This window comes from Thunnus albacares, chromosome 15 (assembly GCF_914725855.1).
Source record: "Thunnus albacares chromosome 15, fThuAlb1.1, whole genome shotgun sequence".
NCBI classification, from domain to species: Eukaryota; Metazoa; Chordata; class Actinopteri; order Scombriformes; family Scombridae; genus Thunnus; species Thunnus albacares.
Window position 1 is genome coordinate 23,182,251 of NC_058120.1, and position 13,499 is coordinate 23,195,749.

General features: G+C 40.3%; 1 protein-coding gene across 3 annotated transcripts in view; it reads left to right on the forward strand.

Annotated features, from left to right (window-relative positions):
* Positions 1-13,499, forward strand: part of slc8a3 (solute carrier family 8 member 3) — a 118,815-nt gene that overhangs the window by 101,827 nt on the left and 3,489 nt on the right. For 2 of the 3 annotated variants that reach the window (XR_006407389.1, XM_044375158.1), the window contains exons 4-6: positions 7,998-8,015; positions 10,905-11,029; positions 11,411-11,510. Coding sequence is in view for 2 of the 3 variants with exons in the window: in XM_044375158.1 (XP_044231093.1) it covers positions 7,998-8,015; positions 10,905-11,029; positions 11,411-11,510 (243 nt within the window). In the remaining variant the exon portion in view is untranslated. The remainder of the gene's footprint in view (positions 1-7,997; positions 8,016-10,904; positions 11,030-11,410; positions 11,511-13,499) is intronic. The other variant, XM_044375159.1, reaches the window with a different exon arrangement.

Sequence of the window (13,499 nt, forward strand, 5' to 3'; positions counted from 1 at the left end):
TATTATTTAATGCCTCACTCTGAGCTGCAGGAAACACTCTGGTTGTCTGCTGTGATCCTTGTGCCGTGTTTTCACTCACAGTGCACATGCAAATGTTTGTGTTTGTAGGTGGATGCACAGTACGGGTGTAGATATCTAATACGTATGCGAGTGTGTGTGTGTGTGTGTGTGTGTGTGTGTGTGTGTGTGTGTGTGTGTGTATTCCTAATGACAACTAATCCTCAGTGAAGGAGATAACGTCTTTGCAACGAAGCTTCTCGATTTGACAGTTGTAGAAAACAGTGGAACCACTCATCTGTCCATTTCTTTATTTTTACACCTCTACATCTCTCCGCACGTCCATCTTCTGTCTCCCGTTGTTGGTTTGATCACCGAAGATGAAATAAAGTATCGTGGATGTGCGGAATCGTTTTTTGATTGGTGTCAGGCCAGTTTTCTTCAGTTAAATACCGAGAAAACTGACAAAATTGTTTTTGATTTCAGAACAGGCAGAGTCGCACCGTCGAGTAGCGTTCAACGGCGAATGTATTGAAGTTGTAAACGAAAATAAATATCTAGGGACAGTGATTGATGTTAAACTGTCATCAAACACAGGCTTCATTTACAGGAAGGGATTACAACGATTATACAGCGAGGAGACAGATACTGGTTCCTTTCTACTGTTTATATGTGGAGAGCATTTCTGTTTTATTGCTCGGTGTTCCTTACTGTCTGTAGTTAACATGAGTGATCTAAATAAGATTGTTCATATGTCTAGTAAGATTGTGGGTCAACAACAACACAGTATGACACTTCTCAGCAAGTCCTGAGAGGTGAGGAAAGGGCGGGAAATCCTCAGTGACGTATCACACCCTCTCGATGGTGAATATGAGTTATTACCATCAGTACCTTTGTGCCATGTCCCCTGCTCAGAGATCCTCCATACCTTCCAGTCATTCTTATTCTGTTGTAGTGCTTGATTTTGATTGTTGGTGATGATGTGGTGGGATATTAAGTGGAGTATCTGTCTTAAACTGTAATGTCTTTTGTTGTTTTGTTCTTCTGACAATCACCATGGACACTTTCCAAAAGGATGATGAACTAAACTCATCCACCCACTCCTCCTTTCAAACTTCAACAAGTCACTCCATCACTTTATCTTTCCTCCATCCATTGACCATTCTGTGCTTTTATCCCACCATTCATCCATTCACCGATCCCTCCGCTCCTTCTTTTCTTGCGCACCTTTCTCCCCATCTTTGTGTGGCTCATCACTCCTTTTTTCCCCCCTTCCTCTTTTCCAATAACCAATCTATCACTTTGTCCTTCCATATCCTCTATTATAACCTGCAATCTTTTTTCCATGTTCTATTCTTGCTTCCTTTTTTCTTCATTCATATTCTATTCTTGTTTCCGTCTCCCTATCCATTCATCTATCTGTCCATTGATCAGTTCGTTCTTTAGTCTGTTCACCTATCCTGCGTTCTTTCTCTTCTCCAGCTTCTGTATCTCTTTCGCTCGTCTCTCAGTCATTTAATCCACCACTCAATTCTCATCCTTTCCTACTTCTAAGTTCCTTCACTCCTTCATCCATCTCTTCATCCTTTCATCCCTCTATCTTCCAGCCCATTGATGCATTCATTCCTCTTGTCTTCTATACAGTATTGCATCTGATCTGTCATATTCCTTTCATATTCTTTTCTTTCTTTGGTTGTTTCAAAGCAGGTTGTCCTCTAACAGTGCATTCACACATATGGATATAAAGTATCGGCAGTCTCTGGCCTCTCAGGAATCTCTAGTTCTGTGTGTGTGTGTGTGTGTGTGTGTTGCCTTGAGCATGTAATTTACATACTCTGCTTCGACTGGACAGTTGTTATTCTTACATAGCCGCCGTACTAATGAACCAACAATGTCGGGGATTTGATTCCACATGTCGTCATTCTTTTAACGATTCCAGTGGCTCGTTAAATACACGTCGCAGAGGGATCAGCAAGTTATTTCACGTAGCAGAGCGGAGTAGTAAACAACTCTGTGCTTCCATTTCCACATGAATGAAAATGGACGTGATTGGCTCTTGCCTGGTTGTCAGAGGAGATCTGCTTGAAGATGAGCCTTTCTCAACTTTCCCCTTTAAGGTAGTTGGGTGCTTTTTTTTGAATCTCTTTAGCTCAGAGGGGGGCACTTGGCTTCAAAGTCAGGTCCTATACACAATAAATAGTAGACAAAATATCAAAGACGCTGAACCCCAAATTGCTTCCGATGCCGAGGCCTGGGCCTTGCAAGACGGCTCTGCTGCCTTACAGTGTGTATGTGTGTGTGTGTGTGTGTGTTAATTGAAGGCATTGTGAGGAGCTTTGTCCTGCTCAGGTAGAATACTGCTACACGAGTGCAGTCTATTTTCCATCCCTCCATAACTCTTAACTCTTCCTCCTTCCCTTCAGTTTCTCCTCTCTTACCTCCACCAATCCTGTGTCCTCCCACCTACCAATCAATCATCCCTCCCGCCACGTTTCTATTCTTCTATCCCTCCATAAATCTGTTTCCCACGTCTCTCTCTCACCCTTTTTCCACATCCTGTCCTCTCCTTAATATTCCATCTTAATATTCCTCCCATCCCATCCTCCTCTTCTTCCTCTAACAATCCCCCCATCCTTATCTCTATGTTTCTGTTCCGCCATCCATAAATCCATTCATCTCCCCATTCCTCCCTCTCCTCCATCCATCCTTCCACCCATCCACATATGCCGCTCCCGGCACAGGCCCAGATGATCCGCCTCCAGCCTCGGCAACCAGAATAGCCCTGATAAGTCAAATGATGATTCTGTCTTAATGAGCTGTGGAGAGAGAAGGCGTACATTAGTGGCGTATTGACGCTGTGACTCAGAGCCCGGCTGTGTGCGAGAGCCAGAGAAGGACTCACTCTTTTGTAACGAGACAGATCTGATTAGGCTGAGCGCGCAGGAGAACACGCTGATGATGACAACGGTTAAACACAGACACCCCACCCTACCCCCTCCGCACGTACTCACACTCACGCACGCACACTCCTCCACCCCTCCAATTACATCCCTTTGGTTAATCTTCCCTATCACAATTGTAGTGCTGGCAGAATGACAGCCCCTTTGGATTGTGAGTGTAACCCGCACTACAAGCCTGCCTTAGACACACCTGTGTTTGTGTGTGTGTGTGTGTTCACGTATCAGCATGTTCTTGTGTGTTTCTTGTGTAAGTGTAAGTGTATACTTATATATGCCAGTATGCATCTCTGTTGCTTTTCTCTGGCGCTAAAACAATTAGCTGGTTTTTGTTTTTATCCGCAAAAAATTGGCACCCTGTGGAGTTTTCTTATACATAAACACAGTTATGTTTACTTCCTCTCTTATCCAGGTACATTGTGCATATGTTTGACACATATGAGTGTGTTCAAAGCACATTTTTTTTGCATCATTTGCATAAATTTAACTCCTGGATCCTTGATTGGCCCCAAACTGCCAATGTACCATCTGAACACATGTTACAGCAGCTTTAAGCTAGCTAGAAACGGACACACCAACCATGTGGACGGGTGTGTGTGTTTGTGTGGAAGCCAAGAAGTTATTTTCCTCCAGTTTCTCTCTTTTGTCCTCTCGTCTTTGTACTTCTGTGGCAGCAGATCCATAAATCTCTGGGAAAGGTGTGAATTTTTTTTGCGCAAGTTGAAATATTTTGAACACAGCGAAGTCCATTCTCGTCTTTCCATTGATTTATCACGCCTTCTCAAAAAATGTGTGTTCTGTCTGAAAACATGCCTTTCCTTCCTCATAATATTGCAAATTTATAACAGTTGAATGCCAATTTTTATTTTAGACTGTTTAAACTATTTCTGACCACACATTTCTATGTTTGTTGGCATGTAAGGTTGCGTTCAGACAGACAATATATTTAAATGGGACCACTGTGTTGATGTAGTTGAGGCAAAAGGCTCCAGCAAAAACGTTGTATTACCTCGCAATCAGCATGATGAAACATGAAAACATTGTCACCATAGTAACTATCTAGAATTGTAAAATCCTTTCTCATAATTTTATAAACAACTGTGTGGTGTCTGATAAGCATTTAAACTCAAGGATCTGTCACTCAAACTGGACCTCGTGGATCGTTTTTCATGCCTCAGCAGTACCTGAAACAACACGTCTCCACCAATGCAGCCATTTTTTTTTTTTTTTAACACAGGGCTGTTTTCAGTCTGGTGCCCATGTGAGGCTCAAGATACAAATCAAAACATTGCTCCTTAGAACTACTAATGGTCAAAATTCCACAGGGTACCTTTAATCAACAATAATCAACAATTTTCATAAGTGATTAAGTGATTTATCAATTAAAAACATTGACTGGTTTCAGCTTCTCATGTATCATACTGTTGGTTTGACAAAAATGAACTTTTTTAAAACTATTTTTTTACTATTAAGTTGACCAAATAATTAATCGCTTACTTGAAAAAATAATCAGCAGGCTTATACATGAAGGTAATCCTTAGTTGCAGTGTCTGTTAGTGCTTGTTAGTGCAAGTATTTGTGCTTACTTGTGTATTCTTTCTTAACATGTGCTTTTATGCATGTGCCATATGTGCCTCAATGTGTTTGTGCAGTCTATCTCTGCGTCTGAATGTATATTTGCCGCTCCATCACCAGCCTTTACTACATGACATACTGTTATTACTGACTTGGGTTTGGACACTCAGACTCAACACAGCTGGCTTTTACACCACAGTTGGCTTCAGATCAGCACGGCTCGGCTAGTACTAATGATAATGAAGCAAGTTGCCCACAGCAATTAATGCACTTAGCTACTAATGATGATTAACTGTAGACTGTATTTGATTTAGGAAGTTGATAAGCTGCCTCCGAACACAAACAGGTTAATTAGTATCATGTCTCGGTGAAAGAGGTTTCAGAAGGAGCCGGTCCGTTCGTGGAGAATGTGCTCCGTTTCGTCCTTCGGTGCCTCTGATCCCTTAAAGACTGTTAAAATATCATCCTTGTTTTATGAACGTAAGGAGAAATTATGATGAAGACGTCAAATGGAAGAGTTGTCAGCGTGAATCTGGAGGGGCTGAAAGGCATGGGAAGGCTTTTTCCTCTCCCTTCATCCACTTATGGCATATCCTGTCGTGTAATTATCTGCCTCGCTGGATGACTTTTCGAGCCTCTTTTTATTCTTAATCATACCATTTAGTTACAGTTTACACTTTGCCAAGGGCGTCTGAGCGTGTTGCACTGTGTCACTGATCCGCTCTGCGACTACAGCATGCAGATAAACAATCAGGCAGAGTCAAATCAAAATGCTGAGAAAGGGGCTTAATATTTCTGAGCATCTGCATGAGGCACTTTCATTCATCATCAGCATATTTTATTTCACATGGTATGTTGGTTGTAGCTGGATGATTAGCAGCCTCGACCCTCAAGGGTTGTCAAAATATTAAAGTTTGATTGAGTGAGTGGAAATCTATCACCTCGCTTATTAAACTACGACTGAGGCACACCTTTTAAACACTTCAAAGTCAAGTTTACAGCCCTAACCCTAACCCTGTGCACCCCAATATCACATGCAATGTCTCACCAGGCTTTAAATGCCTAAAACAGACACAGTTCCTGACCAAAATCCAGACCCCAAATCTCTAAGATGGCAAGAAAATTCCTGGCACAAAGTGTAAATTTAAAACAAGATCCCTCCTCTATGGACAGTTGGAGGGTATAATAAGGCAAACAAATAAAACACAACAGCAACAATAAACAAAACTGTAACATTTAGTAGAAAAACTTAATATGATTTGTATTAGGATGGGGTGGTAAAATGGGATCATAATGCAGGAACAGGCTTATAATTGGTCTAATAATAATGTAGAAAATTCAATGTAAGAAATATGATTTTAAAAAAGTCCAAGTGAAATGAGTTAAACATGTCTGCATGAGTGTATGAATGTTTAACTTTCCTTCCCACTGCAGATCAGAATATCCTCATCATGCTTCGACTAATATTGACTTTTTTAAGTGGATACCGCTACCAGTGTCTTTTAATTGAAGCTGCTAATATCAGATCCGTCTTTTCTGTGCTTTGTATTTGAGCTGAAAGTTTTTGAAAAATTCATAAAGATTCTTAAAATATTAGCAGTTATTCCCTCTTCTTGGATTTTATATCTCTGCAGAGTAGAAAAGCCTCTGTAGAAGGGTTTAAACCTCCCCGAGACACTAAAACTCTTTAACATGCTAACGGGGCTCTTAGGCTGTTGTTGTTTATACACTGCGACCCCCCAAAGTGAAGCTGTCAACTGAAATCCTGTCATCCTCACCTCCGCCATATCGACAGCAACAACACTGGCTCTTACATAACACAGTTTGTGTCCCACTGACTCTTAGGTTGCAACTTTAATGTTGTGATTTTTGTAACGATTAAGAAGACACAACATTTGATTTATTCATTCAAACATTTTTATTTTATTTTGCTTCATTTTGCAAACAAATCATAGACTGCAGTTATGGTTATTTTATGTTGTAAAAACAAGAACCAAAAAATAATTTCAGTCCAAGTTTTCCAAATCTCTCCCATTTTTTAAACTATATCCATAAACTTTTAAATGACACAGAGTCTGTTAAACTTATTAATAATAAGAAGCATGTACATATAATTAATCTACTCCAAGAGTTATTTAAATCTGATTTTGCACTTTGTTTAATTTACTGATTCATTTTTTTATTTTTTATCTACAATCTATTCTAACAATTATTTTCAGTATCGATTAATCTGTTGATAATTTTCTTGATTAATCATCGGAAAATGGTGAAAAATGTCGCTCATTGTTTCCCAAAGCCCCACATAACTTATCTGTCAAAATATTCATATTTAAGAGGCTGGAACCAGAGAATTTGGACATTTTTTTCTTTAAAAAAAAAGACTCCAATCAATTATCAAAATAGTTGGCGATTAATCTTATAGTTGGCACAAACCGATTTATTGACTAATTGTTGCAGATCTACTTACTATTTCTATATCAGCGTTCTCACGCATCCTGGCAAACCTGGAAAACCTGGAATCATTTAGACTAGTTTTCCAGTCATGGAAAACACCTGGAAAATTAAAGAACTACTACAATATCCTGAAAAACACTCTGAACTGTCAGAAAATTGCACTAAGTAAAGCCCAGAAATTTATTGTCGTATGATACTATTTATAAAGTGTGAGTTTGTCTGGGAGGGTGTGATAGCCATCAATAGTATCTATGAACTGGTTTTAACACATGAGAATTAGATTAACACATGTGAATCACATGTTTTAAAGAAAACTTGTTAGTCTAGGGCATGATCCCAATCTGACATAACCCTGAACATTTAGGGCTTTATTTATGATGTAAAAGCACTATGTATATTTTATTTTCATGTTCAATAATGTTGTTGTGGAAGTCTGGTTTAGGATATTCTGTCACCGTTGTTCTTTTTCATTTGGGTTACAATAAAGTTGTAAAGAGAAAAAAAAAAAAGTAGCAATGCTGGCTTGCTGACATCTCAAAAGGCCAAGTCCTGGCAGATGCATACAGTATATTAGTCCAATATTGTTAAATAAGGGTTTATGTGTAATTATTACCTCCAGACGCAGTCATCTGACAAGAGCTGGGAGTAATAAACTTTTAAATTAATGTGCTCATCGCTGAAGCTCTCAGTGCAGAATCCCTTGATTTCTATCGGTCATTTTTCCCTTAATAAACCTCAATTCTGCCCTCGTGCCCATAAAAACCTACAAAATACCATATTCCTCCCACTACCTCAGCCAATCGAATAATCAGTGCCATATATATTACACCTCAGGGTCAATACCCAGCCGTTCTCTGAGGCCATTACATTTCTCTCCTTCTTATTAACCTGCTTTCTTCCTTATCTATGTTTCCTCCATTCATGCTGCTCATCGCTTTTTCTGTTTTCTCCACACTTTTCCTCCTTCCCCTCCTCCTCCTCCTCCTCCTCTTCCCTCTCTCCTCTCTTCCACAGCCTGGTTGTTAGCTGACGGTAAGTCCTCCATTCCTCCTCTAAGCATCTCTAATAAAAGTTCTCTGTGTTAAAACATCTGCCCTGAATCTGTTTCTGTGCATGATATGAATCAAAACATAATTGAGACTGTTTATTTTGCTGCTGATCGAGATTTTGAGTCGTTTTCTGAGAGGTTTGATATGACTAAACTGCCTGCCAGTGCTCTTAGCCTCCTCAGTTGAGTTGTTACAAACAATACATGCTCTTTTGCCGTTTCTTAACAATGGATTTGCACGCTAATCAGCGGACTAATTAATCATAAATTCATAAATTATGTTCTCCAGTCAAGAGCAAGGTACAAACTCTTGATAACCGTCAAGATAAAAGCCTGCAGTTCCGAAATTAGAAATTTAATTACCTTTGTGTGTTTTTGTCCTTTCCTTGTCATGGAAATTGTGTCATGTAGAGTTGCAGCACAGAGTAGCGGAATGGCTGGATAATCAAATTTTAAACATGGGCAAAAGAAATCCTGTCAGGACTTGAGGGTACACACTGTCTTGGGTGTGTAATTGATTTAGCTTAAAAGTGTGTGTGCATCTGGGTGACTGTGTGTGTGTGTGTGTGTGTGTGTGTGTGCAGGCACTCACACTCTTGTATATTATGCATGCCTATGTGTGTGTGTGTGTGTGTGTGTCCTCGTTGACAAGCCCTCCTATCAAGGGGACTTGGCTGTGATCTTTAATGGCAATGTTAATATTTAATGGTAAGCATGTTGTCAGCAAAGAGCAGCAGGCTGGGACTCGGGGCTCGTATAAAAGATGACAAGGTCTCTGCACCAGGTGGCTCAGTGAGGGTGTCACACACAGAGCAGGATGAGAGACTTTTGGATGCACAACCGCTCCTTCTTGATAGAGTTCAACAGCAGAGAATTGATGTTATGGCGCCTTGTAGTTGTGCAATGCACCCAGGAGCTCTGTGAAGCATTGTGGCTCTTTTGTACAGAGGTGCGGCACAGGTCACGAGATCAGGACTTCCGCAGGCCTCGGAAATAATTTTGGATCTGGAAAAAAAAAAAAAATGAAACAAGGCCTTGAAGGTTTTTGACAGTGAATGGATGGCCTTGAAAGTGCTTGATTTGTTATTGTAGCGCCTAATCTGATTAGCATGCCTCGGCTCTGTTCTGTGATGGAGATGTGTTTTGACGCAGCGTTAGTTTTAAAAGCTCTGTTAGCCCAAATATTAAAAATAAATAAATAAAAAGTTCATCCTCAAACTTGGAAATAATTCGATCCCAACTCAAGACCCATTAGCTTTTTCTGGATCTTTCAACTGTGGTCTTCATCAGTGGATAGTCAGTTGTCATGGAGATGGATCTGTTGACACTGCTTCATCTATGAAATCATAACAGCTACTAAAATTCAACAGATCCATCTCCGTGGCAACTGAACAGACTCCACTCCACCCTGCTGTTGAAGACCATGAAATATAGTTGAAAGCGCTGGGAAAAGTTAATAAGTGGACGTTGAGTTGGGATTGTCTTATCAAACCACAAAAAAAACATATATTCTCACTTTCAGTGGAAATGTGTAACAATGTTTTTGGCGATTGGACTCCATTGATGTGAAGCATCTTCACTGAGTGTTTGTCCATATGATGACAGGAGAAAGAACAGGATCCCTCTAGAGTCTAGACACTGGAGGTGGTGGTTCATGGAAACCTTCAGACAAGTCTCCCTGGATATCATGGAGGTCAATGGTGGTGATTAGATGTGTAATAGTAGGTTTGAAAGACAGAATTGCAGCAATATTTAAGGGACAGCATCTAGGGACTGATTGGCTCAAGGAACGTGTGCAGAAAGATCATTGGTCAGGTATGGTGACAGTGGAAAATGTAAAAGTGACAGAGAGAAAGAACAGGAGGAAATAGCAGACATTTACTCACAGAGTTATGAAGGCAGAGTGTGAGGGAAAAGATCTTCCTCACTGAACTTTTGCCAAAGCTTCATTAGCATGCAGACATGCGGATAGTTTTGGTTTTATTTGACCAATTTTGAGATAAGTGTCTCTGAGATTTTTGCAGCTTGCTGAATACAATGGAAGTCAATGGAAGTTGATTTGTGGTGCTCAAAGCCTTTAAAATACATGCATTTGATTTCATTGTGAACAGTTTTGACGCATCTTTTTTTTAGGAAGAAAGCAAAAAAAGTCTGGTGCTTATAAATATTTTTTCAATGCTCTGCACTCTACAGGCAGAGATCAATTCACCTCCATTGTAATGGGGTGAACATTTAAAGATGGAAATCACAAAATTTTGGCTTGTAAAACTAAAACAATCTATGTAATCTAGCTGAACCGTATTTTCCTGGGATTTCTAAGTTAAAAAAAGATCTTTGTGGTGAGTATTTTTGTACAATATCAAGTCTAAAATACAACATTTATGAGTCCCTAAACGGGACTTTAAAAGTCCTCGTAAACGTGTGGATAAAAGTAGAGTCATGGGAAATGAGGAAGAGACAATAAAAAAGAAATAGATTTGCTCACAATGTTTGCCTTTGCAAGTGTTTGTTTTCTGATCGATCAAGCATGCAAGTGTGTCTAACCTTTACATAACAAACGTTGGAACACCACCAAGACACTTGACACAGAGAAAGCTGTTGGTGACGGCATCACTACAGTGAATCCTGTAGTTTTCATTTAGCGCTGACAGATGTGATGTAAAATGCTGCATATAAAACTAATCTCGATTCCACGTAAAAGCCTGAATGTTATAATGGCTGAATAAATTTAAAGTGTTACCAACGAGGCAACCATCTGATGTTTTTGTTTGTATGCTGTGAAGTACAACGAAGATAATCAGCTGAGCATCTTCTTATTTTGATTACCATCATTCTCACCGTAATCTCTCCTCTCGCCCCTCTCCTCCGCTCAGATGTGCCAGACAGGAAGATGACATCAGACGAGGAGGAAGCCAAGCGGATCGCAGAGATGGGAAAGCCGGTGCTGGGGGAACACTCCAAGCTGGAAGTCATAATTGAGGAATCGTACGAGTTTAAGGTGGGAAATGTTCATCTTCAAACGGAGCAGCCTGAGATGCTTCATCATTACAGCTGGAACTGGTGTTTTCCATGCAGTGAGAGCAGATAATAGATCACACTAATTAATTTCAGGGGATGTTACTGCTTCTCATACAACCAAGATACGTTTCTGAAGGAGATCTGGTTAATATGCATCTCACCCACCATATTTGTTTCTGGTATGTGAGTTTTATCATGCTTCAAACAGACGTTTGTGCCGTCTGGAACTTGATGCCACTGCCATCATGTGGTGGACTTGATGTATTTCTCTTGGTTGAAGGAGCCTCCATGGATGCAAAATCTGAACTCTGTATACATAAGTAATGGATGGACTTTTTTTTTTCCTTTTGTGTTCATATAGAGCACAGTGGACAAGCTGATCAAAAAGACCAACCTGGCGCTGGTGGTGGGGACAAACTCCTGGAGAGACCAGTTCATGGAGGCTATTACAGTCAGTGCAGGTACTGTACTGTAAAAACCCACCAATGTGTTCTCGGCTCAAACTCTAGGGGGCTGCACACAGAGATTTATGCAACTGATGGAGTATGTTGATCCAGTCAGCTTTGTTTTTGCCTTTGTTCATGTTGATCAGCAAGTGAGAAACCAATATATCTGTGCATTAAAATATATAGAGTGCAGAGGTAACTTTGTGGACATCATTGCCCTGTTTCCTAAAAGACTTACTATGTGTATAACTGCCTTTATGTAAACATCTAACTGGTTATCTTCATCTATCACTTACTGTGTGCTTTGAATTTACATAAAATTGGCAGCCAAAGAAACCTTAAACTGTAATCCAAAGTGGACAGTTTTACAATATATGGGCCAGACTGTCCTGCAGTGTTGTTTACATTCTAAATGCTGTTTAAAGGAACAGTTTGAGATTTAGGGTCTTTACTGAGAGTCAGGTGAGAAGATTGATACCACTCTCATTCAAGTAAATGAGAAAGTGTGTCCAAACTTTTGACTGGTACTATAACTCTCTGCAAGAAAGCAAATAAGAGAATTTCCCAAAATATCAAACTATTTCTTTAATCCTGACACAAGGTCGGTTCTGAGGGGAAAAACTGAATATTTTGGCATATAATTAAAGATAGCAGATGTTGTGAGCTCAAAATACTGGCTATCACTGACGTCAGCCTAAAAATATTGTTGTCAGTATCAGCCTTCAAAAAAAAAAACCCTGTATCAGTGGAATCCTCCCGAAAGCAAAGCTCTCGAGGCTCCCGAATAATCTCATGTACGAAAGAGAAAACTCATCCATCACGTCAGGCGGCTGCAGCATCAGATCTTCATGCAGCCCCGCAGTGCAGCTGCTTCTCTGCCTGCCGCGGTCGCAGCCATCATGTAGCGAGCGCCGTGAAGGCCTCGGTTCGTCACTTTGGTGCTGAAATATTTAATCCGGTGGCGCTCTTTATTTTTTCATGATCCACCCCATGGCTAAAAAATGCATCAGCATCATCAGCAGCTCACATGGCCTGACACTCTTAATCAGCACAGTGTCCCTCCTGTCCGCCGAGTTTCCTGTGAGTCGCGGGGACACAGAGGACACCCTGCGTTTCCACCTGAGGAGAGTGACCATTTACATTTGCGTTTTTGAAGCTGTTATAAGATGACACTTTCATCCAGAGGAGCTCAAAGTGAGCGGGGTTCAGTTTCTTGCTCAAGCTCGTTTTTACAGAACAAAAAGGCTGATGTGGTGACTGAATCTGTGATCTTTAGGTTACATGAAATCACCCCGTAACCACTCGGACATCCTGCAAACCAGGCGCACCAAATACACCAAAATTGCTGCAATGCTCACAATGTGTTAAGTCTGCCAGAAGAGCAGAATAAACTGAGAGTTGTTAACCTGTAACCTGAGCCAAAAGTGTTAAGCTAATAGAGGATAGTTTTAGAAATCAGGCTATGGAGTCTGCATTATTAAAGGAAGTGTAAACTAACCCATAAAGTAAAGTTTGTACCCTACAAACTAAATCTTTAATCTCTTTTAATTAATTAAAATGCCCTGTGACAGTTATTAATCTAGTATTTGTTGCACATTTAAAGTTTAATATACATAACAGCAACCTCAGGCTGAAGTAATATGATGTCTTACAATGAAAAATAAGTCAGTGTGCCATTTTAAGTGAATGTTGTTCTTTTCCTCTCCCTCTCTGTCATCCCTTATCTCCTGTATTGATCCTTTATCTCACCGCCGTTTTCCAACTCTTTGGCTCCTCACCCTCTCTGCTCTCTCTCAACTTTCTGCTTCATCTGTCTTTCTTTTTTCTTTCACTGTCATATCTTTCCTGCTTCCTCATCATCTATCTCTCTTGTCTTTCTTGCTCTCTGCCTCTTCTCTTAATATTTACTTCCCCTGCCTCGCCCCTCTCTCTTTATCTTTGTCGAAAATATTCTGCTATCTCTTCGTCCTCTCCGCTGCTCCATTCTCTCCTGTCATCCCATTA